This window comes from Scyliorhinus torazame, chromosome 10 (assembly GCF_047496885.1).
Source record: "Scyliorhinus torazame isolate Kashiwa2021f chromosome 10, sScyTor2.1, whole genome shotgun sequence".
NCBI classification, from domain to species: Eukaryota; Metazoa; Chordata; class Chondrichthyes; order Carcharhiniformes; family Scyliorhinidae; genus Scyliorhinus; species Scyliorhinus torazame.
Window position 1 is genome coordinate 39268648 of NC_092716.1, and position 27282 is coordinate 39295929.

The 27282-nt window shown below is 48.9% G+C and overlaps 1 protein-coding gene and 1 long non-coding RNA gene across 2 annotated transcripts in view; one reads left to right on the forward strand and one right to left on the reverse strand.

The window, feature by feature from the left end:
- Window positions 1-27282, reverse strand: part of wwp2 (WW domain containing E3 ubiquitin protein ligase 2) — a 307842-nt gene that overhangs the window by 194942 nt on the left and 85618 nt on the right. The window contains exon 5 of the mRNA XM_072517953.1: window positions 410-547. Coding sequence (XP_072374054.1) covers window positions 410-547 — 138 coding nt within the window. The remainder of the gene's footprint in view (window positions 1-409; window positions 548-27282) is intronic.
- LOC140430470 (uncharacterized) lies at window positions 10057-25604 on the forward strand. Its single transcript, XR_011949435.1, has 3 exons — window positions 10057-10307; window positions 12823-12967; window positions 25527-25604. It is a non-coding gene; the product is annotated as an uncharacterized lncRNA (long non-coding RNA).

The window sequence follows — 27282 nt, forward strand, 5'->3', positions numbered from 1 at the left end:
ACAACTTTGTAGTATAATTTACACCAAAATAAAGTAAGGTAACATATAGAGTCCAACTGAGTATAGGTTGCTGCTATCATGTGCTTGTAAAAAAAATACATATTTTAAGATGGTATTAAAACCATGATTATCTTTTATCAGAACCAATTTAAGACAAGCAACGACAACAGCACAGAAACTCTGTCAAATTAAACTATTAGAGATTTAGTAAATTGAATTTTGCCACTTTCATCACCACAAAATATAATTTGTTTTGAAGAACAAACTTACCAGTTTTAATACTAACTATAAAAAACACATTCTCATTGAAGAGCTGCAAATCAATTAAGGTGCATTAAGTAATTTCTTATGTATGACCCATCACCCGCAATCCGAGCATCAGAATGAACCATGTGTGTGCAGTACTTACTTTCTCTCACGATGGTGCCATTAGGCAAATTTCCCAAGTCAACATTAAGGCCATCCAGGCAAACAGTCAATTCACCGCTGCACACAACACCACTTTTGTTTCCCACCTGAAGGTTTAAATTTAGCTGAATGTTCTCCACTGTGAGCAAGAAAAAGTGAGAAAAAAAATGGTTTGATTGAGTTTGTTATTTCTCTGTCACTCACAAGTGAGAAAATACCATGGGCAGTTTTCATGTCACCAAGTTTCTACAAAGACCTTCTGTTGAAACACATCTGAATTCAAAATTTTTTCAGTTTATTGCTGGATGCACAGAGACAGATTTTTTTCCAAATGTTCCATTCTATATTATTCTAACACTGGGAACAAAATGCTTTTGTCATTCCCCCATCTTTAATGCAGATGGCTTCACAGATTTATACAAACACCACTACTGAGTTGATTTGCATGATCTGGGTAAGTCACAGCAAATTTCATCTCAGAGAGTATCTATCTCCCTTTACTTTGCGTTACCCCTCATGGTATAGTGAGACTGGGCCTCACCACTGTGTAACTTTTATGGCCTAGCATATTTGTACTCTAACTAACCCATGATTGTTTAACGAACATTTTAGCAAATGCATTTGATTTGCAACCCAATGAATTGCATGCACCACACCTCTCCATTCACAAATGTTTTCTAAAGCAACATTAAACCTTTTTAAGCATTTGGAATGTTTTTCTACAATAAAAAATATGCATTTAATGGCAGCACGGTGGCGCAGTGGGTTAGCACTGTGGCCTCACGGCGCTGAGGTCCCAGGTTCGATCCCGGCTCTGGTCACTGTCCGTGTGGAGTTTGCACATTCTCCCAGTGTTTGTGAGGATTTCACCCCCACAACCCCAAAGAAAATGTGCAAGCTAGGTGAACTGGCCATGCTAAATTGCCCCTTAATTGGAAAAAATTATTGGGTACTCTAAAAAAAATGTTTTAAATATGCATTTAATTTCTGACATAAAATCAGTCAAATTTATATTTTATTTGTGAATCACTTAGATTCAGCAAATTCCTTATTGCCAAACCTACACCACATGTACTGCTGTGGCTCAAAAGAATAGCTCACCATCGCCTTCTCAAGCATAATTAGCGATTGGCAACAAATGCTGGCCCAGCCAGTGAAGCCCAAGACCCATAAAAATTCATTCAAAAAATACAAAAATGGCTTACAATTACCCATTAAACAATGCTTAACAATACAATGAAACAATAACTCCCAACTGCTATCTTTATCTCCACTCAAACAGCACCCATCTCAGGTAAAAATCCACTTTCAAATACAGTCAGTAAACTCAGAAATATTTGCTTAATAGCATCTTGGATACCTTGCTTGAGAAAAAGATATCCTTCAAGACCCAGCTTGCAGATTCTTGGCGGTCTCAAATTACAGTTCAACATGCCAACCTTTGAAACTGCTCCTGTCCTGTTCACAGACAAATCTTTAATTCACTGTTTTGAGAGAGATACGGCTCTGGTACACAGACAGATCAAAACTTACTGTTTTGAGAGCAGCTGCCAGATTGTCCACATTCAAATCATTAACTGAATTTCAAAACTGAACACTCAATACCTGACTGTTCAGATCCTGCTACTAACATCATCTTACTAAACTAAAGACAATAGGCGGGATTCTCCGGTCGCCGATGCCGAAATCGCATTCGGCGAGTGGCCTGAGAATCCCCGTTCACGACTGAATCGGGGGTCACGCCACTTTCGCGATGCTCCGCCCCCTCCAAAGCGGCGTACTCTGCGCACGGTACCGACAGCCTCAGGACATTGCCTGAGGCCCACCCCCCAGATGCTCCGCCCCCGATCGACGGAGTTCCCGACGCCGTTGGTCGAGTGTGGTCTCATCCATCGGGAACTCAGCGTGGCACCTGCGGACTCAGTCCAGCCCCGCCACAGACGGGGGTGGGCTGATCCACGGGCAGTGGGGACTTTGCCAGGGGCTGGGGGCACTGTTGGGGGGTGTCTGGTGCGCGTGAACCGGCCAAAGGGGGGACACTATTTCACAGGCCAGGTCCGTGAGGAGCTGGCTCTATGTTGCAGGGCGCAGCCGCTGCAGGCCGCCGCTGTGGGCATGCGCGGCCACGGACCCGACAATTCTCCGGGTCGTATCAGCAACTACAGCCGGGGGCTCTACGCTGCCTTGATGCTAGCCCCCAGCCAAACGGAGGGTCAGTGGCCGTTTTCCTCCACTTTTTCTGTCGTAAAACGCCACCGTTCCCACACCAGCGTGGGCACATAGCCTGAAAAACGGAGAATCCAGCCCATTGTCTCTAATTTTCGACTCCCCAATAAACATCATTTATAAAAACAAAATTACGTTCACCCAACCGTTAGGATGTTTTAATTGCACCTCTGCCTCCAAAAAGCCTGCTGCCTTTTCGAAACAGGATTTTTAAAAATATGACTGCATAAGTCACAGGCTAATCCAGGCTTTTAATACTTACTGCACCAAATGCATATAATACAATGTATCTGAAATTTCTACATTCATCACATGTAGGGTTACATGAATAGAATTATTGAGTGCCAAAGCAGGGAATTAATGCTGTACCTTAATAAAGCTCTGCCTCGGTCACAACTAGAGCATTGCACCACACAACTGGAAGGATGTGGAGAGTCCTGGAGAGGGTGCAGGGGAGATTTACCAGAATAGTTCCAAGGATTTGAGGGAAAGGGAGGGCAGTTTTAGTTAAAGAGAAAATATGGCAAGATTATGATAGGCTTAGATATAGGACTATAAAAGTTTTTGTGAGTATGTAAAAATAAAAAGATTAGTGAAGAGAAATGAAGGTATGCTTCTTAACAGTCCAGAATGGACTTCCGGTTGTGGCTATGCAGTGCTAAGTCGCACGTTCGGCAGCTCCCGATAGAAACGGACTTTTGGGCTCTTTTTTAGAGCCCGTAACGGCGCTTGCTCGACGTTTCCCGGTGTGGGAAGGAGATAGCAACATTCCCCCAATAGTGTATGGTTTGGACCAGGAGTGGGGCGATCAAAAAAGTGGCAGTGAAGCAAAAGAAGATGCGAGGGAGGAAGACCAAGATGGCGGCGGGTGGAGACCAGGCAGCGTGGATGCAGTGGGCGCAGGAGCAGCAGGAATTTCTTCAGCACTGCTTTTGGGAGCTGAAAGCGGATCTGCTGGAGCCGATGAAGGCATCAATCGATAAGCTGCTGGAGACCCAGACAGCCCAAGGGGCGGCAATCCGGGAGATCCGGCAAAAGGTCTCTGAGGAAGAACATGAGATCCTAGGCCTAGCGGTGAAGGTGGAGGTGCAAGAGGCGCTCCATTAAAAAATGGCAGGAGAGGTTCGAGGAGATGGAGAACCGGTCGAGGCGGAAGAATCTGCGGATCCTGGGCCTCCCGGAGGGATTGGAGGAGTCGGACGTGGGGGCCTACTGAGTGCTGGCGAGGAGGTTCAAGCCCAACGAGCCGCCGCGGGCGGTGCTGGTGCGGTTCCACCGGTTTGCTGATCGGGAGTGCGTGCTAAGGTGGGCCAAGAAGGAGCGGAGCAGCAGGTGGGAGAACGCGGAGGTCTGGATCTACCAAGATTAGAGCGCGGAGGTGGCGAAGAAGAGGGCCGGGTACAATCGGGCGAAGACGGTGCTGCACAGGAGTGGGGTGAAGTTCGGCATGCTTCAGCCGGCGCGTCTGTGGGTCACCTTTAAGGACCGACATCATTATTTTGAGTCCCCGGCGTGGGCCTTCATCCAGGCCGAAAAATTGGACTCGGACTGAGGGTCAGGGGGCCACGGTGAAGGGATGGTTGGGGATTGTAGTGTTGTATTTGGAGGGGGGTTTTTTGTTCATTGTTGGTTCTTTGTTTTTCGGGGGTTGGTTGGGCGCTGTTTCGGTTGGGTCCGCCCAACCGCTCGTGGAGGGGGGCAGGTAAACAGCTTGGGGGGTTGATGGCCGGCAGGGGGGATGGGGCCCCGCAGTGGGAAGGCCTCAGTTGGGGGCAAGGGGACCGGGCCTGAAAAGGGAGCTGCGCCAGAGGAGGCGGGACCGGGCAAGTGGAAAGCGTGGGCTTTTTCCCATGCTGGGAGTGGAAGGGGGAGGGGGAGAGCCTGCTGGTGGGCAATGGGGGGGGGGGGAAGTTCCACACTGGGAGGGGTCGAGGGAGTGGCGGGGTCAGCAGGAGTCGGCTGACTTACGGGAGTGCAATGGGGGAGCAATGCAGCTGGGGGGGACCTAGCTTGGGGGGGGGGGGGAGGCAGATTCCTGCTGGAATGGCCAAGGGGGAGCTGGAGTCGGTAAAGGAGGTTGGGGCGGGAGTCTGCCGCTGTGGGGAACAGGCCGGGTGTGGGGTGCGGGCGCGTGGCTGGCCTAGGAGGGGATATGGCTAGTCGGCGGGGGAGGGGGGCGTTTAGCAGCCCCCTGATCCGGCTGCTAACCTGGAACGTAAGGGGGCAGAACGGGCCGGTCAAACGGGCCCGGGTGTTCACGCACCTGAAGGGGCTGAAGGCAGATGGGGCCATGCTTCAGGAAACGCACCTGAGGGTGGCGGATCAGGTAAGGTTGAGAAAGGGGTGGGTAGGCCAGGTGTTTCATTCGGGGTTGGATGCAAAAAATCGGGGGGGGGGGGTGGCGATCTTGGTGGGGAAGAGAGTGTCGTTCGAGGCGCCGAGCATCGTGGCAGACAATGGCGGTAGGTATGTGATGGTAAGTGGCAAGCTGCAGGGGGAGCGGGTGGTGTTGGTCAATGTATACGCCCCGAATTGGGATGACGCGAGCTTCATGCGGCGTATGTTGGGCCGGATTCCGGACCTGGAGACAGGGGGCCTGATAATGGGGGGGGGGGGGGGGGGGGGGGGGGATTTCAATACGCTGCTGGACCCGGCACTAGATCGCTCCAGGTCTAGGATGGGTAGGAGGCCGGCGGCGTCCAAGGTGCTGAGGGGGGTTCATGGACCAGATGGGAGGGGTGGACCCATGGAGGTTTGCCAGGCCAGGGGCCAGGGAATTCTTATTCTTCTCCCATGTCCATAAGGCCTATTCCCGGATTGACTTCTTTGTTATGAGTAGGGCGCTGATTCCGAGAGTGGAAGATACTGAGTACTCGGCGATAGCCATTTCGGATCACGCTCCGCATTGGGTAGACCTCGAGCTGGGGGAGGAGAGGGACCAGCGCCCGCTGTGGCGCTTAGAGGTGGGGCTGCTGGCGGACGAGGAGGTGAGCGGGCGGGTCCGAGGGTGCATAGAGAGGTACCTGGAGGCCATTGACAATGGGGAGGTCCAAGTGGGGGTGGTCTGGGAGGCGCTGAAGGCGGTGGTCAGGGGAGAGCTGATCTCCATTAGGGCCCATAAGGAGAGGAGGGAGAAGAGAGAGAGGGAGAGGCTGGTGGGGGGGGATGGTGAGGGTGGACAGGAGGTACGCGGAGGTCCCGGAGGATGGATTGCTTAGGAAGCGGCGCAGCCTCCAGGCCGAATTCGATCTGTTGACCACCAGGAAGGCGGAGGCGCAGTGGAGGAAGGCGCAGGGGGCGGTATATGAATATGGAGAAACGGCGACCCGGATGCTGGCGCACCAGCTTCGGAAGCGAGAGGCAGCTAGGGAGATCGGGGAGTTAAGGATGGGGTAGAGTGGGGGTACCTGTGGGAGATGCTGAAAAGGTTCGGGTTTGGGGTGGGGTTTGTCAGGTGGGTTAAGTTGCTGTATGAGGCCCCAGTGGTGAGTGTGGCCACAAACAGATGGAGGTCAGAGTATTTTCGGTTACACCGGGGGACGAGGCAGGGGTGTCCCCTGTCCCCACTGCTCTTTGCGCTGGCGATTGAGCCCCTGGCCATGGCATTGAAATGAAATGAAAATCACTTATTGTCACAAGTAGGCTTCAATGAAATTACTGTGAAAAGCCCCTAGTCGCCACATTCCGGCGCCTGTTCAGGGAGGCTGTTAAGGGAATTGAACCGTGCTGCTGGCCTGCCTTGGTCTGCTTTCAAAGCCAGCGATTTAGCCCTGTGCTAAACAGCCCCTGTTTAGGGAGCCGGGGAATTGGAGGGGGCTGGTGAGGGGTGGAGAGGAACATCAGGTGTCGCTCTATGCGGATGATTTGCTGTTACATGTGGCGGACCCGGTGGGGGGAATGCCGGAGGTGATGTGGAGTCTCAGGGAGTTTGGGGATTTCTCCGGGTATAAGCTCAATATGGGGAAGAGCGAGTTGTTCGTTGTTCACCCAGGGGACCAGGAGAGGGGGATTGGTGAGCTTCCACTGAAAAGGGCGGAGAGGAGTTTCAGGTACCTGGGGGTCTAGGTGGCTAGGAGTTGGGGGGGCCCTGCATAAGTTTAACTTCACGAGACTATTGGAGCAAATGGAGGAGGAATTTAAGAGGTGGGACGTGCTGCCGCTGTCCCTGGCGGGTAGGGTGCAGTCAGTTAAAATGACGGTGCTCCCGAGATTTTTGTTCCTGTTCCAGTGCCTCCCCATCCTGATCCCTAAGGCCTTCTTCAGGCGGGTTAATAGGAGCATTATGGGGTTTGTGTGGGCGCAGAAGACCCCGAGGGTGAGAAGGGTGTTCCTGGAGCGGTGCAGGGATAGGGGGGGTTGGCGCTGCCTAACCTCTGTGGGTATTATTGGGCCGCCAACGTGGCGATGGTGCATAAGTGGGTGATGGAGGGGGAGGGGGCGGCATGAAAGAGGCTGGAGATGGCGTCCTGTGTGGGCACGAGCCTGGAGGCGCTGGTGATGGCGCCGCTGTCACTTCCTCCAACGAGGTATACCACGAGCCCGGTGGTGGCGGCTACCCTCAAACTTTGGGGGCAATGGAGACGTCACAGGGGGGAGGTGGGGGCCTCGGTGTGGTCCCCGATACGGGGGAACCACCGGTTTGTCCCGGGAGGATGGACAGAGGGTTCCTGAGCTAGGTATTAGAAGGATGGGGGACCTGTTTGTGGACGGGAAGTTCGCGTGCCTGGGTGAGCTGGAGGAGAAGTTCGGGCTCCCCCCGGGGAACACCTTCAGATATATGCAGGTGAGGGCGTCTGTTCGGCGGCAGGTGGTGGAGATCCCACTGTTGCCGCCACACAAGGTCCAGGACAGGGTGTGGGTTCGAGAGGGGAGGATCTCGGCAACGTATCAGGTGGAGGAGGAGGAGGCCTCGGTGGAGGAGCTAAAGGGTAAGCGGGAGGAGGAGTTGGGTTCTACAACTTCCCCCAGCAGCGATTTCCAGGCACTCGCCACCCTCTGTGTAAAAAAACTTGCCTCTCACATTAAACCTATGTCCACTAGTAATTGACTTTTCCACCCTGCGAAGAGTATCGACTCTGTCCATGAAACTCATAATTTTGTAAATCTCTATCAGGTCGCGCCTCAACCTCCTTCGTTCCAATGAAAACAATCCGACTTTATCCAACCTCTCCTCGTAACTAATACCCTCTAGACCTGGCAACATCTTGGTAAACCTCTTCTGTACCCTCTCCAAAGCATGCACATCCTTCTGGTAGTGTGGCAACCGAATTGTATACAGTATTCCAAATCGGGCCGAAATAAGGTGCTGCACAGCGGCAGCATGACTTGCCAATTTTTATACTCAATGCCCTGACTGATGAAGGCAAGCACGCCATATGCAGTCTTGACTGTCTTATCCACCTGCGTTGGCACTTTCAGTGATCTGTGGACCTGCACGCCCAGACCTCTCTGCCTGTCAGTTCTGCCATTTACTGTATAATTCCCACCTGTATTAGACCTTCCAAAATGCATTACCTCACATTTGTCCGGATTAAACTCCATCTGCCTTTTCTCCACCCAAGTCTCCAACTGATCTACATCCTGCTATTTCCTCTGACAATCCTCTTCACTATCCGTAACTCCACCGATCTTTGTGTCATCCGCAAACTTACTAATCAGACCACCCACATTTTCCTTCAAATCATTTATATATTCTACGAACAACAAAGGTCTCAGCACTGATACCTGAGGAACACCACTAGTTACAGGCTTCCATTCAGAGTCACTAGTCACAGGCTTCCACTCAGAGAAGCCCCCTTCCACTGCTACCCTCGTATTCTATGACCGAGCCAGTTCTGCATCCATCTTGCCAGCTCACCTATGATCCGTGTGACTTCATCTTTTGTAACAGTCTGCCATGAGGGACCATGTCAAAGGTTTAATTGAAGTCCATGTAGACAACATCCACTGCCCTTCTTTCATCAATCATTTTCATTACTTCTTCAAAAAACTTGATCAATTTAGTGAGACACGATCTCCCCTTCACAAAACCATGCTGCCTATCACTTGGGTGGCATGGTATCACAGTGGTTAGCACTTTTGCTTCACAGTGCCAGGGTCCCAGGTTCAATTCCCGGTTTGGGTCACTGTCTGTGCGGAGTCTGCACGGGTTTCCTCCGGGTGCTCCGGTTTCCTCCCATAAGTCCCGAAAGGTAATTTGGACATTCTGAATTCTCCCTCCGTGTACCCAACAGGTGCCAGAATGTGGTGATTTGAGGCTTTTCACAGTAACTCCATTGCAGTGATAATGTAAGCCTACTTGTGACAATAAAGAATATTAAATTAATAAGTTGTTTCCAAATGTGAGTAAATCCTGTCCCTAAGAATCTTTTTCAATAATTCCCCTAGCACTCACGTAAATCCCACTGGCCTATAATATCCTGGATTATCCCTGCTTTCCTTCTTAAACAAAGGAACAACATTGGGTATTCTCCAGTCCTCTGGGACCTCATCTGTAGTCAATGAGGATACAAAGATTTCTGTCAATGCCCAGCAATTTCTTCCTTTGCCTCCGTGTGCAGTTTTGGTCTCCTTATCTAGGAAAGAGAGGGCAGCAAATGTTCACCAGACCGCTTCCTGGGATGGCAGGTTTGTTGTATGAGGAGAGATTCTATCTACTCGGCCTGCATTCACTGGAGTTCAGAAGAATGAGAGGGGATCTCATCAAAATATATAAAATTCTGACAGGACCGGACAGACAGGATGCAGAGCTGATGTTCTCCCTGGCTGGGGGGCCTAGAATAAGGGGTCACTGACTCAGAATACAGGGAAGGCGATTTAGGACCGAGATGAGGAGAAATTTCTTCATTCAGAGAGCGGTGAACCTGTGAAATTCTCTACCACAGAAGGTTGCGGAGGCTAAGTCACTGAATATTTTTAAGAAGGAAATAGGTAAGATTTCTAGACTTTAAAAGCATCAACAGATATGGGGAGTAAACAATACTATGGCTTAGAGATAGATAATCAGCCATGATCGCATTGAATGGCAGAGCAGGTTCGAGGGGCCGAATAGCTTACCCCTGCTTTTATTTTCTATTTCCCAAAGCACTTCCCATTAGCTAATTGCACAAGGACTAGGGGGACACAAATTTAAGATTTTGGACGAGATACAGGGGGAAATGTGAAGACGTTCTAATGAAGTGGGTGGTAAACCTGGAACTTGCTGTCCATGGGGGTGGTGGAATAATTTCAAAAGGAAAGTGCGAATGGAAAGTAATTAAGAAATTAAATTGCAGGGCAACATGAATGGAGTAGTGAAGTAAAAGTGACTGGATTGCTCCACAGGAGCTCTCATGGACTCAAAGAGAGACAGATTGCTTTGCTCTGCGATGTAAATAACACTATGATACTAAATACACATTCCAGCAGGGATTACTGGGGAAAGATTAGAATGCTACCTGATGTTTCTCCCCCTGCTGAAACCAAACCTTCTATTGCCACTCAGCTGAATTTCTTCAACAAAGCAGAAGCTACAAGTTCCATGATTAACATTACTGTATTCTAAAAGTGACCAAGTCAAACTCGGGTATATTTGGAAATGACAGCAGAATGAGATGCTGTGGGATAAACTCACTAGCAACAACCCAAAAAAAATCACTCGTTGCATGAAGACAAGATAATTCAGCCAGTGCATGGTAAGAGTTGCTATTCTGCTATTCATACTTCTCATCAATTCTCCATTTGCAAATGCCTGAAAACAAAGGATCCCAGTAATTAAATGAAGCAGTTGATGTGGTACGGAGCCAGAATATGGTGCCACGGTTAATCTTGGTTTGTACTGAGTTGGTCAATATCTGTTGGGACATTAGCGGCTAGCTCAGTTCCAAACTAAGCAGGAGGGGAAAGAATATGAATATTAGCAGCTCTTAACTGTTACCCAGTGATGCTGCTAGAACGTACCTCAAACTCCTTTATAAAATCTCCCACGTAGCACAGCCTGCCAGCACATTATCTGGGCACCAAGAATCAAACTTGGATGAGATGCTATAGATAGCTGGCTCCTACCCAGCACAAATCGCGACCAGGAAAGGAAGCACAAAACAAGACATCTGGAGGAGGTGGGGTTGCGGTGAAGGAGTGCATGAGAGAAGGGGACAAACAAGAGTGAAAAATTGGCCTGGCAGGACGTTAAGGTTTATTCCCAGAATTTCAAAGCCAAAGAAATTCTCAATTTCAGTGGGGCCATTGAAGAGTGACAATGTGAGTGGCCTGTTTTTTAGGGGGGAAAAGGAGAATAACAGTCTGAAAAATAAAATGTCAGCTCAGCAAACAATCCATTCTCAGTCTCACATGTATCTTCAAGCAAACAATTACAGAGCAGATTGTCTGATTGCACTATTAGATAAGAAACATACATAGAATTACAAAAAATCTATAGCACTGAAACATTCAAACCAACAGGCCCACACCAAAGGTTGTGCTCTGCACAAACCTCCAACTCCTTAATTTAGCCCAAGTAAGCATAGCTTGTATTCCCTTCTCCTTCTCGTGTTTATTAAGTTTCCCTTGAATGTATCTAAGCTGATCACGCCAGCTACTTCTTCGGGTAATGAGTTCCATATTCCAACCATGTTCTGGATCAAGGAACTTCTCCCAAATTCCCTACTGGATTATTAATGACTATCTTATATTTATAAATGGATCAGTGCCTGGACCGCAATTGTTTACAATATATATTAATGACTTGGAGGAAGGAAGCGAATGCACTGTAGCTAAATTTGCAGACAACACAAAAATAGGTGGAAAGGCAATTTTGCAAAGATATTGATAGGTTAAGTAAGTGGGCAAAAAGTTGGCAAATGGAGTATAATGTAGGAAAACGTGAAGTTGTTCATTTTGGAAGGGAGAACAAAAGAACAGAGCATTATTTAAATGGAGAAAGACGAGAAAGCTGCAGCACAAAGGGACTTGGGGTACTAGGGCATGAAACACAGGGGCAGCAAATAATCAGGAAAGGGGGTTGGAGTATAAGAATGGGGAAGTTTTGCTACAACTGTACAAGGTACTACTGAGACCGCATCTGGATTACTATGAGCAGTTTGGTCCCCTTATTTAAGGAAAGGTATTATTTCATTGGAGGCGGTTTAGAGAAGGTTCACAAAGATGATCTCCGGTATGGAGGGATTGTCTTATGAGCAAAGATTAAACAGGTTGGGACTCTACTCATTGGAATTTAGAATAATGAAGTGATCTCACTGAAACATATAGGATTCTTAAGAGGCTTGACAGGGTAAATGCTGAGAGGAAGTTTCCCCTCATAGGACAGTCTAGGATTAGAGGGCATAGTCTCAGAATAAAGGGGTGCCAATTTAAGACAGAAATGAGGAGGAGGTTCTTCTCTAGACAGTTGTGAGTCTTTGGAACTCCTTGCCACGGAGAGATGTGGGGCAGGGTCCTTGTGTATATTTAAGGTTTAAATAGATTCTTGATCAGTAAGGAAATCAAGAGTTATGGAGAAAGAGCAGGAAAGTGGATGTGAGGAATGTCACATCAGCCATGATCCTATTGAATGGCAGAGCAGGCTCAAGGGGCCAAACTCCTGTTCCTATTTCTTATGGTCCCTAACTCTGATCTCTTACACAAGTGAAAAATATTTCTTCTCTCACATCTACTCTATAAGTTCACCTTTTCTTTGCTAGGCAAGTGTTCCAGTCTGTTCTTTTCTGATCGTTTACCTCATTTAAGTGAGCAAAGAGAAGGAGTGGAGTTTATACAATAAATTTGCTGAAATGCAATCTGAAATAACTGAATGTAATCAAAATTAATTTGCAAGTATCAGTGCTTGGGTCCTAGCTATTGTAAGAGTCCTTCCTGTTGGTTCCTGTTTATTCCCTTTTTCCCCCCTTCCTTTTATTTTTGCTGTTACATTTTTGATCCATGGATGATTTATGGACATGTGCCTTTAAGGCAGCCTGCCATTTTAATTCAAGCAGAAGGAAGCCTTGTTCTGTGCCTTTAATGCAAGCAAATGATTTCAGTAGCGGGAGAGATCAGTGACTGAATTGGCTGGTGGCCAATGAAGTAGCCATAAAAGGCTGTGCTCTGCCCAGTACCAGGTGGTGATTGGATCTGTTCCCATTTCAGAGATTCTGTTTTGCTTTGGCAGCTAACGGAGAAGGCCTCACTTTTTCCCCCACTCTGTTTTTCCAGATATCACCAACTAATTCTCACCAAATGGTCAATATGGGAACCAACTCTCTCTACAGAAAAGATTGATGCAAGCAGAATCCAGAATTGGATAACTCTCCCTCCAGAACAGGCTGATGTGAAGCCAGGGGCCTCTCCTAGAAAAGTTGTGAGTAAAATATTGCTAACTGTCAGGAAGAGCATTACAGTCTGATAGCCAGAGACTTTAATCCACCCTCGTGCTGTGAAGAAAGTTCACTAAACAACTCATCATCCGAAGCAAATTTTGACCATAATCCTTATTATTCTACACCTTTCCTCCCCTCTGCGTTTGTCTGTCTGGGTAGAGGGCAGGACAGTTAAAGAGGGAGTCAGGTGTTAGGTTGATGTTAGGCAGCTGTATTTACTGTGTATTTCATATTTGTTCTTGTTATAAATAAACAGTAATTACAAATTGGTGAATGTAATTATTGGACAGCCAAGGGCCAAAGATATGGGGTATTTTTATGAGAATTATTGGTTAATTCGCTTGCGTTCTGACTCCAAGACGAGTGGGGCTGGAATTGACCACATACTTGCCCAGGGTGTCGTAACACTACTCACAATCTATACCAAGGATTTGGATGTGGGGACCAAATATAAGATTTCCCAATTTGCTGATAGCACAAAACTAGGTGGGAATGTGAGTTGTGAAGGGGATACAAAGAGGCTGCAAGGGGACTTAAGAGTCAAATGAGTAGGCAAGAATGAGACAAATGGAATTTAATGTGGAAAAACATGAAGCTATCCCCTTCAGCAGGACAAACAAAAATGCAGAGTATTTCTTAAATGATGAGAGATTGGAAAGTGTTGATGTCTTTAATAAAGGCACGGGAAGTCCAAGGTAAGTTGTAGAGACATTTATTTATTTTTTACTCAATTATTTATTTTTTTCCCCAATGAAGGGGCAATTTAGCACGGCCAATCCACCTAACCTGCACATCTTTGGGTTGTAGAGGTGAAACCCACGCACACACGAGGAGAATGTGCAAACTCCACACGGACAGTGACCCAGGGCCGGGATTCGAACTTGGGTCCTCAGCGCCGTAGTCTCAGTGCGAAGTAGAGACATTTATTAACACAAAATTATATACGACGCCCGGCTACAGCTTATCAGGTCCTCCCTCCTTTCTAGTCAGCCTTACACTGGCTGACATTTTTATCCCAGTGCCTAAAATGGACCTGGAGTGTTAGTGATTTGTGGAAGAACAGATTCTTGAATAAAAGGTCATGATGAGGTGCGAGGTTTGAAACTCCAATGGAATAATCAGTGAGTGAAGGGCTAGCCTCTAAACAAGGAAAGGCCCAAGGCAGGAATTAAACTACAGCGGCTGTTGGAGATGCCTATTGAATCATGGGAAATAGAGAACTTTTTTGGTCAGTCCATTTCAGTCCAATAAAGAAGTGGGTTCAGCGGAATGAAGTACAGCAATTGGAGAATGCTTCTGTGGGAGCGCAGTTGGGGAATAGTAACCCAAATATTAGTTTAAGAATAGTTATACAAATTCAAGCATGAAAATGTTACGGGGGAAGGTTAATTTCAGTGAGTCGAAAATGGATCTGGTCAGGACTTCCAGTGGTGACATGTAGGTGGAGGTTGCATGTTAGGTGGCTCCTGTTAGAGTCTCTGGTTTTTGGACTTTTATGCCCGGTTTCAGGGTACTTTTTGGATGAGTTGGTGTGGGAAGTCATAAGGAGGTTGAGGAATGTCGAAGCCCCAGAAGAAAGGTGCTGGAAAGAAGGGGGCAAGTGGATGTCTGCCGGCGAGTGCTGCTGTGAGTCCCGCAGGAACAAAGATGGCGGGGGCTGGGTTGTCAGCTCCCCTCATGACGGTAATTCTTACCGAGGTGCTTTTGGAGGGAGATGATGACGTCGCTTAAAGAGTGGGTGGAGGAAGCGATTGCCCCGGTAAAGGCGGCAGTGGTGACGATGTCGGTCACGGTGTAGGAGCAAGGAGAGAAGGTGAAGGGGGTGGAGGAGGGACTGTCACAGCACAGTGACCAGCTCACCTCGATGGGTGACGAGCTGCAGAGGGTGGCAGAGGTCAACAAAGGGTTCAGTGATCAGGTGGAGGACTTGAAGAACAGGTCAGGGAGAAAAATCTGAGAATCGTGGGTCTGCCCGAGGGGGTGGAGTCCGAGACACTGTTGATGGCCTCTTCCAATCACTTTACTGATGATTGACAATAGGCCGAAAGGATGGTAATTGGCCGGGTTGGATTTGTTCTGCTTTTTGTGCACAGAACATACCCGGGCAACTTTCCATATTGCTTGGTTGGCACCAGTGATGTAGCTGCACTGGAACAGCTTGGCCAGGGCTGCAGCAAGTCCTGCAGCACAAGTCTTCAGAACTATTACCAGAATATTGTCTGGGCCCAAAGGCTTTGCAGTATCTAGTGCCTTCAGACATTCTTGTTATCACGTGAAGTGAATCAAATTGACTGAAGACTGGATTCTGTGATGCTGGGGACCTCTGCAGGAGATCAAGATGGATCATCCACTTGGCACTTCCAGCTGAAGGTCATTGCAAATGCTTCAGCCTTATCTTTTGCACTGATGTGCTGGGCTCCTCCATCATTGAGGATGGATATATTTGTGGAGCATCCTCCTCCAGTGAGTTGTTTAATTGTCCACCACCATTCACGATTATATGTGACAGGACTGCAGAGTTTAGATCTGATCCGTTGGTTGTGGGATCGCTTAATTCTGTCTATTACTTGCTGCTTATGTTGTTTGGCATGCAATTAGCCCTGTATTTGAAGGCCTACCTTCTCAACCTTGCCCCTCGCCTGAGGTGTGGTGATCTTCAGGTTAAATCACCACCAGTCAGCTCTCCCCCTCAAAGGGAAAAGCAGCTTTTGGTAATCTGGGACTAAGGCGACTCTGCCTTTAGTCCTGTGTTGTAGCTTCACCAGATTGACACCTCATTTTTAGGTGTGCCTGATGTTGCTCCTGGCATGTTCTCCTACACTCTTCATTGAACCAGGGTTGATCCCCTGGCTTGGTGGTAATGGTAGAGCGGGAGATATGCCAGGCCATGAGGTTACAGATTGTGGCGGAGTACAATTCTGATGCTGCTGATGGCCCACACGCCTCACCGATGCCCAGTCTTGACTTGCTAGATCTGTTCAGAATCTATCCCATTTAGCACGATAGTAGCGCCACACAACACAATGGACGGTACCCTCAATGTGAAGATGAGACTTTGGCTCCACAAGGACTGTGCGGTGGTCACTCCTACCGAAACTGTCATGGACAGATGCATCTGCGGAAGGCAGGGTGATGAGGATGATGTCTAATATCTTCTTCCCTCTGGTTGGTTCCCCCACCACCTGTCGCAGACCCAGTCTAGCAGTTATGTCCTTTAGGGCTCAGTCAGTAGTAGTGCTACCGGGTCCCTCTTGGTGATGAACATTTTGAAATAAAGAAGCCACAAGAGCCCACAAACTAAAACAAAGGAATGATTACTAAACAAAAGTCAAACAAAGCAAACACTGTCTTCGGTAACCACCGATCCTCTAAAACAAAGAATTGACATAAACGAAACATGACCCGCAACCTGTAGTCGATCATAATCTATAAATTACACATTAAATGGCAGATAGAGGCAGATAAGACAGATGTTATGAACTGGCTCAGCAGTCCACTCAGCATAGATGTCATCAATCTCAGTCACAATGTCCTTCGAAACTCTGTCTTCCACATGAGGAATTTAAGCTCCTCTTCTTCTAGGATTTAGCCTGACCTCCAGCAAACGGCAGCACACAAACAACCCGAATTCCACAGGCGCAGTCTTCACAAAAAAAATTACAAGTCTATGGAACCTCCTCAACTCTGCTGACAATGGTCTGTCCAAATGTTATAAATGCAGCAACGTTATTCTCATGTAGCAGAACAGTTGCAGACAAGGTGGGCGGGATTCTCTCTGCCCACGCCGGGCCGGAGTATCGCCGGGTCAGGTGCGAATCGTGCGACGACGCCGGTCTGCCTATCCTCTGCAGAGCCGAGAATCGGCGCCATTGGCGCCTTCGTAGTCGGGGGCCATTCTACGCGGCCCCCCCCGGCGATTCTCCGGCCTGAATAGGCCGAGTGGCCACATAAAAAATCCGAGTCCCGCCGGCGCCTACCACGGGGGGGGGGGGGGGGGGGGGGGGGGGCACGCTCAGCTGTGGCCTGGCCCGCAATCGGGGCATACCAATCGGCAGGCCGGCCCCTCAGGCTGCGGGCCTCTTTTGCTCCACGCTGGCCCCTGTAGTCCTACGCCATGTTGCGTTGGGGCCGGTGCGGAGAAGGGAGCCACCGCGCATGCGCGCAATCGTGCCAGTCGCACTGCGCATGCGCTTATTCGCGGCGGTCGCATCGCGCATGCGCTCAATCGTGCCAGTCGCACTGCGCATGCGCTCAATCGTGCCGGTCGCACTGCGCGTGCGCTTAATCGTGCCGGTCGCACTGCGCATGCGCTCATTCGCGGTGGTCGCATCGCGCATGTGCAGACCCACGGTGCCCATTTGACACCGGTATCGGCAGCTGGAGCGGCGTGGGTCGCTCCAGTGCCATGCTAGCCCCCTATAGGGGTCAGAATCGCTACTCCTGAGGACATGTTGATTCCGTCGTGAAACGCGATGGCGTTTACGACGGCCTCAACACTTAGCCTCAGGATCAGAGAATCCCGCCCAGGATATTTGCTTATTCTCAGCCTCGGATCTAGCCTCTGTCGTCTTCAGCCTGCCTGTACTGCACTCCTGAGATCATCATCTGAATTTTGAAGGCTCTGCATTCCTTTTACATGGTTACAACCAGTTTCACTCTCGTAGAAGTTTTAGTTTCCAGACTCAGTCTTCGTTTCCTTAGGAACTGGAAGCGTCAGTTTCCTTTCTCAGTTCCCCTTTTCATTCTCTCTTGCCACTTAGGGTCTGTCTCAAAAAATGCAAGCATTGAAACCATGAATTCCCGCCACTGGCAATTCACAAAAAAAGCTAATCGAAAAGTCCTATATAAATGCAAACAGAATCATGTAGGGGGTCAGGGTTGAGGGCACTAGCGACGGCCTGGCTCCTGATCTCACTGGTGAAATTTTCAGCAAGTCAAGTGGTTGTCTCCACCCTGAAGATATGGAGACAATTTTGACAGCATTTTTAATCAGGGGCGGAATCAAAGCTGGTCCGATCCGCGCGAATCATGGGCTGGATTCTCCAATTGTGAGGCTACGTCCTCACGCTGGCATGGGAACGGTGGCATTTTACGCCCGAAAATTTGGTGCAAAACGTCCACCGATCCTCCGTTTGGCTGGGGGCTAGCATCTGAGCAGAGTAGAGCACCGGCTCTAGCTGCCAATACGGCCGGAGAATTGGCAAGTTGTGGCCGCATGCAACGGCCTGCAGTGGCTGTGCCGTGCAACATGGCGTCGGCTGCGCACGGACCGTGCCTGCAAAATAGTGACCCCCCCCTTTGGCCAGCTCACGAGCCCCGGACCACCCCCCAACAGTGTCCCCATCCTTGACAAAGTCCCCCCTGCCCGCGGATCGGCCCTCCCCGACTGTGGCGGAGCTGGACTGCGTCCATAGCCGCCACGCCAAGTTTCCGATGGGTGAGAACTTTATGAGAGTATAGGACTAAACTGTTCAATCTCTCCTCATACGACAAACCTTCATCTCTGGAATCAATCTAGTGAACCTCCTCTGAACTGCAAGGTTTTTTGCGAGAGTGAAGGACAAGTATGAGCGTTGTAGAGGGGGTCTGGCCAATCATGTGCACATGTTCTGGTCGTGTTCTAAGCTTGTGGTGTTCTGGGACTCCTTCGTTAGCACCAGGTCGTCGAATCTGAAAATTATCCTTTTGTGGCCATATGTGGGGTGTCAGACTTGCCGGCAGACGGGTGCGGGGGCCGATATCCTGGCCTTCGCCTCGCTGATTGCTTGGAGGTGAGTGCTGATGAGATGGAGGTCAGCTTCTCCACCCAGTCCCTCAGTGTGAAAGGGAGATTGGATGGTGTTCCTATACCTCGGGAAAGTCAAGTACACTGTGAGGGGAGCATTTGAGGGTTCTCCAAAGATGGCAGCCACTTATTATGTATTTCAAAGAGCTGGTCACCATTAGTTGCCAAAGGGGGGGGGGTAGGGGGCATCTAGGGGCATTGGTGTTTTTTTTAGTGAGGAAGGGTTTGTGTGTTCTTTGGGTGAGATGGGTTATTTGGGTGGGATGAGGTATTTGGGTGCAATGGGTTGTTTTGCTGTTACATTTAAAAATGGAAAACGTTTGAAAAAATATATATTTTTAAAATGTAAATAATGCAAATAGTAAGAGGGTAGTCAAGGGAAGGTTGGGTCCAATTAGGAACCATAAAGGAGATCTTCTTATGAAGGCTGTGAGCATGGCTGAGGCATTAAATGAGTTCTTTGCATCAGTCTAGAGGATGCTGCCAATGTAGCGGTGAAGGAGAAAGCAGTAACAATATTGGAAAGGATAAAAAGATGAGATAGTTAAAAGGTTAGCAGTTCACTTCCGGGTGCGGCGATGACCAGCTAAGTCGCACGTTTCGGCAGCTCCCGGTGGAACGGACTTTTGGGCTCTTGATAGGAGCCCCATCGGCAATTTTAACGGCAAATAACACTGTGCGGTAATCCAGAAGGGAATCCCCCCTGGACACGGATGGAAAAAAGAGAGGAAAGTAGCCGGATTGCGGTGGATCCTCAAGAGCAGCGGCCAGGAAGGCAGGCACAAAGCAAGATGGCGTCGGAAGGAGGCAGTTTAATATGGGACCCTGACCAACAAGAGTTCCTGCGGCGTTGCGTAGATGAACTCAAAAAGGAGATGAAGAAGGAGCTGTTGGCCCCGATATTACAAGCGATTGAGGGGCTAAAGGAGGAGCAAAATACCCAGGAACAGGAGCTTCGGGTCGTGAAGGCAAAGGCTGCTGAGAATGAGGACGACATACAGGGCCTGGTGGTGAAAACGGAGATCCACGAGGCACAACACAAAAGATGTGTGTAAAGGCTGGAGGTGCTGGAGAACAATGCGAGGAGGAAGAACTTAAGGATTCTTGGTCTTCCCGAAGGTGCAGAAGGGGCGGACGTCGGGGCATATGTGAGCACGATGCTGCATTCGTTAATGGGATCGGAGGCCCCGACGGGTCCGCTGGAGGTGGAGCGAGCCTATCGGGTTATGGCGCGAAGACCGAGGGCTGGAGAAATTCCTCGAGCAATAGTTGTGAGATTTCTCCGATACAAGGACAGAGAGATGGTCCTCAGATGGGCCAAGAAAACTCGGAACAGTAGGTGGGAGAATGCGGTGATCCGCGTGTATCAAGATTGGAGTGCGGAGGTGGCGAGAAGGAGGGCAAGCTTTAATCGGGCCAAGGCGGTGTTGCATAAAAGGAAGGTCAAATTCGGAATGTTGCAACCGGCAAGACTGTGGGTCACACATCTGGGCAGCACGGTAGCATTGTGGATAGCACAATTGCTTCACAGCTCCAGGGTCCCAGGTTCGATTCCGGCTTGGGTCACTGTGGAGTCTGCACATCCTCCCCGTGTGTGCGTGGGTTTCCTCCGGGTGCTCCGGTTTCCTCCCATAGTCCAAAGATGTGCAGGTTAGGTGGATTGGCCGTGATAAATTGCCGAGTGTCCAAAATTGCCCTTAGTATTCGGTGGGGTTACTGGGTTATGGGGATAGGGTGGAGGTGTTGACCTTGGGTAGGGTGCTCTTTCCAAGAGCCAGTGCAGACTCGATGGGCCGAATGGCCTCCTTCTGCACTGTAAATTCTATGATTCTATGACAATCTAGGGAAACACCACTATTTCGAAACGGCAGACGAGGCGTGGACTTTTATTGTCGAGGAGAAGCTGGAGTGAGCGGGCCAGAAAAAGAACGTTTGGGACAAAAGTGGGGGGGTGAATTTGTGGGATGAAGGGGGAAAAGGGGGAAGAGAGGACTTCCCAGGTTGTTAAACCTGCGACCCTGTAACTTCTCTCGCTTCCCCATGTCGTGGGGAGGGGGTGAGGGAGGATGAGGAGCTGTGGGTGCCGGCCATTGGGGGCGGGGCCAAATGGGGAAGCGCGGGCTTTGTTCCCGCGCTATGGTAATCATGGCGGGAACAGGGAAGCAGGATGGAGGGGGCCTCGCACAGTGTGAGCCGAGGTCACGGGGGGAAGCCGAGGTCGGCCAGAGTTTGCTGACTTCTGGGAGCAACATGCGGGGTGCAATTACGCTAGCTTGGGATCTAGCCCGGGGGGGGGGGGGGGGGGGGGGGGGGGGGGAAGAGGGCGGGGGGTTAACTGGGTTGCTGCTGCTGGGGAGAAGGGGGAGCTGGTATGGGAGGGGGGGTCGGGGCGGGGGGGCGCCGCCTGGGGGGGTTGCAGCTACGTGGGAACCGGGTGAAGAGCTGGATTGAAAAAGGAAATGGCTAGTCGTCGGGGGGGGGGGGGGGGGGGGGGGGGGGGTAAAGAGCCCCCCAACCCGGTTGATCACGTGGAATGTGAGAGGGCTGAACGGGCCGATTAAGAGGGCACGGGTACACCTAAAGAAACTGAAGGCAGATGTGGTTATGCTTCAGGAGACGCATCTGAAGCTGACAGACCAGGTTAGACTTCGCAAAGGATGGATGGGGCAGGTGTTTCATTCGGGACTAGATGCAAAAAACAGGGGGGTGGCCATACTAGTGGGGAAGCGGGTAATGTTTGAGGCAAAGACTATAGTGGCGGATAGTGGGGGCAGATACGTGATGGTGAGTGGCAAACTACAGGGGGAGGCGGTGGTATTAGTGAACGTGTATGCCCCGAACTGGGATGATGCCAATTTTATGAGGCGTATGTGAGGACGAATCCCGGACCTAGAAGTGGGGAAGTTGGTAATGGGTGGAGACTTTAATACGGTGCTGGACCCAGGGTTGGACAGATCGAGGTCCAGGACCGGAAGGAGGCCGGCTGCAGCTAGGGTGCTTAAGGATTTTATGATGCAGATGGGAGGAGTAGATCCCTGGAGATTTAGTAGACCTAGGAGTAAGGAGTTTTCGTTTTTCTCCTATGTACATAAAGTATTTTCACGAATAGATTTTTTTGTTTTGGGAAGGGCACTGATCCCAAAGGTGACGGGGACGGAGTACACGGCTATAGCCATCTCGGATCATGCTCCACACTGGGTGGACCTGGAGATAGGGGAAGAAAAACAACAGCTTCCACCCTGGAGAATGGACATGGGATTATTGGCAGATGAGGGGGTGTGTTTAAGGGTGAGGGGGTGTATTGAAAGGTACTTGGAACTTAATGATAATGGGGAGGTACAGGTGGGAGTGGTCTGGGAGGCACTGAAGGCAGTGGTTAGAGGGGAGCTGATATCTATTAGGGCACATAAAGGAAAGCAGGAGGGTAGGGAAAGGGAGTGGTTGTTGAAAGAACTTCTAAGGGTGGACAGACAATACGCGGAGGCACCGGAGGAGGGACTATACAGGGAAAGGCAAAGGCTACATGTAGAATTTGACTTGTTGACTACGGGTAAGGCAGAGGCACAATGGAGGAAGGCACAGGGTGTTCAGTACGAATATGGGGAGAAGGCGAGTAGGCTGTTGGCCCACCAACTGAGGAAAAGGGGAGCAGCGAGGGAGATAGGGGGGGTGAGAGATGAGGAGGGAGAGATGGAGCGGGGAGCGGAGAGAGTGAATGGAGTGTTCAAGGCATTTTATGAAAGACTATATGAAGCGCAGCCCCCGGATGGGAAGGAGAGAATGATGTGCTTTCTGGATCAGCTGGAATTTCCTAAGGTGGAGGAACAGGAGAGAGTGGGGCTGGGAGCACAGATTGAGACGGAGGAAGTAGTGAAAGGGATTGGAAGCATGCAGGCGGGGAAGGCCCCGGGACCAGACGGATTCCCAGTTGAATTCTAGAAGAAATATTTGGACTTGCTGGCCCCGCTACTGATGAGAACCTTTAATGAGGCGAGGGAAAGGGGGCAGCTGCCCCCGACTATGTCAGAGGCAACGATATCGCTCCTCCTAAAGAAGGAAAAAGACCCGCTGCAATGCGGGTCATACAGGCCCATTTCCCTCCTGAACGTGGATGCTAAGATTCTGGCCAAGGTAATGGCAATGAGGATAGAGGATTGTGTCCCGGGGGTGGTCCATGAGGACCAAACTGGGTTTGTGAAGGGGAGACAGCTAAATACAAATATACGGAGGCTGCTAGGGGTAATGATGAGGGGGAAGCGGAGATAGTGGTGGCGATGGATGCCGAGAAAGCATTTGATAGAGTGGAGTGGGATTATTTGTGGGAGGTGTTGAGGAGATTTGGCTTTGGGGACGGGTATATCAGGTGGGTACAGTTGCTGTATAGGGCCCCGATGGCAAGCGTGGTCACGAATGGACGGGGGTCTGACTATTTTCGGCTCCATAGAGGGACGAGGCAGGGATGTCCTCTGTCCCCGTTATTGTTTGCATTGGCGATTGAACCCCTGGCCATGGCACTGAGGGGTTCCAGGAAGTGGAGGGGAGTACTTAGGGGGGGAGAAGAACACCGGGTATCTCTGTATGCGGATGATTTGTTGCTATATGTGGCGGACCCGGCGGAGGGGATGCCAGAGATAATGCGGATACTTGGGGAGTTTGGGGATTTTTCAGGGTATAAACTGAACATGGGGAAAAGTGAGTTATTTGTGGTGCATCCGGGGGAGCAGAGCAGAGAGATAGAGGATTTACCATTGAGGAAGGTAACAAGGGACTTCCGGTACCTGGGGATCCAGACAGCCAAGAATTGGGGTACATTACATAGGCTTAATTTAACACGGTTGGTGGAACAGATGGAGGAGGATTTCAAGAGATGGGACATGGTGTCCCTGTCATTGGCAGGTAGGGTGCAGGCGGTTAAAATGGTGGTCCTCCCGAGATTCCTTTTTGTGTTCCAGTGCCTCCCGGTGGTGATCACGAAGGCTTTTTTCAAAAGAATTGAGAAGAGCATTATGAATTTTGTGTGGGCTGGGAAGACCCCGAGAGTGAGGCGGGGATTCTTGCAGCGTAGTAGGGACAGGGGGGGGCTGGCACTACCGAGCCTAAGTGAGTACTACTGGGCCGCCAATGTTTCAATGGTGTGTAAGTGGCTGGGAGAAGGGGAGGGAGCGGCGTGGAAGAGATTGGAGAGGGCGTCCTGCAGGGGGACTAGCCTGCAAGCAATGGTGACGGCGCCGTTGCCGTTCTCACCAAAGAAATACACCACAAGCCCGGTGGTGGTGGCTACATTGAAAATTTGGGGGAAGTGGAGACGGCATAGGGGAGAGACGGGAGCTTCGGTGCGGTCCCCGATAAGAAACAATCATAGGTTTGTTCCGGGGAGAATGGATGGGGGATTTGGAGCATGGCAAAGAGCTGGGGTAGTACAATTAAGAGATCTATTTGTAGATGGGACGTTTGAGAGTCTGGGAGCGCTGACGGAGAAATATGGGTTGCCCCAAGGGAATGCATTTCGGTATATGCAACTGAGGGCTTTTGTGAGGCAACAGGTGAGGGAATTCCCGCAGCTCCCGACGCAGGAAATGCAGGATAGAGTGATCTCAGAGACATGGGTGGGGGACGGTAAGGTGGCGGACATATACAGGGAGATGAGGGACGAGGGGGAGATCATGGTAGATGAGCTGAATGGAAATGGGAAGAAGAACTGGGGGAGGAGATTGAGGAGGGGCTGTGGGCTGATGCCCTACGTAGGGTAAACTCATCGTCGTGTGCCAGGCTAAGCCTGATACAATTTAAGGTGCTACACAGGGCGCATATGACTGGAGCACGGCTTAGTAAATTTTTTGGGGTAGAGGATAGGTGTGCGAGATGCTCGAGAGGCCCAGCGAATCACACCCACATGTTCTGGTCATGCCTGGCACTACAGGGGTTCTGGGTGGGGGTGGCAAAGGTGCCTTCGAAGGTGGTGGGGGTCCGGGTCGAACCAAGCTGGGGGTTGGCTATATTTGGGGTTGCAGAAGAGCCGGGAGTGCAGGAGGTGAGAGAGGCTGACGTGTTGGCCTTTGCGTCCCTTGTAGCCCAGCGCAGGATATTGTTAATGTGGAAGGAAGCCAAACCCCCGGGTGTGGAGACCTGGATAAACGATATGGCAGGGTTCATAAAGTTAGAACGGATTAAGTTTGTGTTAAGGGGTTCGGCTCAGGGGTTCACCAGGTGGTGGCAACCGTTCGTCGACTACCTCACAGAAAGATAGAGGGAATGGAAAAGAAGTAGGTAACAGCAGCAACCCGGGGGGGGGGGGGGGGGGGGGAAAATCGGACGGACTCTCAGGGATGTTAATGTATATGTATAGGTATTTGGTATATGTAATTGTATATTGGATTGTTGGATTGTATTTTTGGAGAGTATTTATTTTGGACAAGGCAGTTGCCATTTAGTTTTGTTTTTTGTTTTTGTTTGTATATATTACTTATTTATTTGTTTAAAACTGGCCACGGTTATTTATATTGCTTTATTGTTGTGTAAAAGAAACACTACGTATTGTTATGTTTGGCCAAAAAACTTGAATAAAATATTTTTTTTTTTAAAAAAAGGTTAGCAGTTCTCAGGTGTACAATAGTCACCTGGTCCAGATAGGATGAATCCTAGCTTACTGAGGGGAAATATTTTCTGGATGGCCTTAGTCCAGTCATATTACACCACGATAGTCAAATTAATCACAGGTATCTGCATTTCACTGAAGCTGATGTCTTCACACACAGGTTCCAACAGACTCCAGAACAGGACATTTACAATCTACCATACTCTTGGGAACATCACAATTACTATTGAGATTGGAGCAATTCAAGGAGAAGGCCACAACCTTCAAGATGGAATGGGCAATAAATGTGACCTGGCCAGTATTATTCATAATTCCACTAGATTTCAGCACTATTTTATCTCAGGCTACATTTATTGTGGTGTCAATTTATGTTTAGATTACTCCTGCCAAAATTAAGTCCCAATACGTTTCTTTTGGTTCTCCTTGATGAAGTCCACATGAATGTTTCTTCCTGATTGGCTTAATTTTGCCTTATTGGAACGTTAAGAACTTGTACTTCACAATAGTATTGTTCAATCTTATTATTTTGCTGTGAATAATGATATTCCTTTTTAATCATTGTATTTATGAGATGCTCCTTTCTCTCACGTTCTAGATACAAAGCTTAACGACTGAGTTGGAAACACATCTTTTGCCTTCCGGAAAAAATCACCCTTCAAAATAAACCCCCTGTTGCTAATGAGTATAGAAATTATGTAAAACACTTGTTTAAATATTGCATTTGATCATTAAGCCAAATTATATTTCCTTCTGATTGAGGTTCTCTGATCCTGTGCTATACAAATATAACTGAAAAGTTATGTTAATGAATGCCCATACGGTGTTTTAAAAATAACTTTACCACTGTCATCACGCTATATCTACAGCATTTTAAACTGATATATTAAAAATGCTCATTTGTTCTGGGATTATGAATAATGCTGGCCAGGCCACATTTATTGCCATCCCATATTGCCTGAAGGTAGTGGCTTTCTCCTTGAACTGCTACAATCTCAGTAGTACTTACGGTGTCCCCAAGAGGATGGCAGATTAGTACGATCCACAAAGCACTGCAGCCATCGTGGATATTCTTTAACAGCTTTTCATCATGGAGAAAGCGGATATGATCATCACTCATGCAAACCATTTTCACCAGGAAGCACAGACCATCAACTGTTCTAAATCTAATAGTTTATACTATAAAAACATAAACATGACTTCAACAATAACACTTTGCAGAGAAATTATGCAGGGCAGGAGAATGTCAACATAAAGACTCACCATCACAGCTCAGTTGCGAGAAAGAACTTTCATTTAAAAGTCTACGGCAAATATGATTCTAATCAAACGAATTTTTTTTCCAATTATCACAGAACTCATGCAATGAAGGGACTTCCATCCAAATCATGGCGGCTAAATAATCACAATAATATATCTTAAAAGTGATGGCTCTTAGTGGTAACTATGAATTAGATTGAGTCCAAGCCCATCTGCACTTTCTTACTGAGTTAAGAAGCAAAATGCAGAGCAGCCTGCGAAATAAAGTTTCAAGTTTGGCACAAAATGACAGATATCGTGACATTTTTCCACTAAAATATTGAAGGGTTAAAACTATTACTGCACATTTTGTTTAAGTATATGGGCCAAGTTGTATTCACAAAAACAATTGGAGACTAGTGTAAGGTTTTATTGCCAGAAGAAAAATAAATCAAAGAGCCATTATATGAACATATGTGAACAACAGCGAATGCAAGTACAATAAGTTTAGCAAGAGACAGTCAATACTGTTTTAATAATCCCTTCATGACTGCTGAAATAGGACCCTTTAGATGAACAGACTTATTGTTCATTCATGCTTTGAGTCTATTTTAGGTGACTGTGTTGACAAAGTAAAACCACATCCTGTGGCTGGGATGCCGATGATGACTATTTCTTCA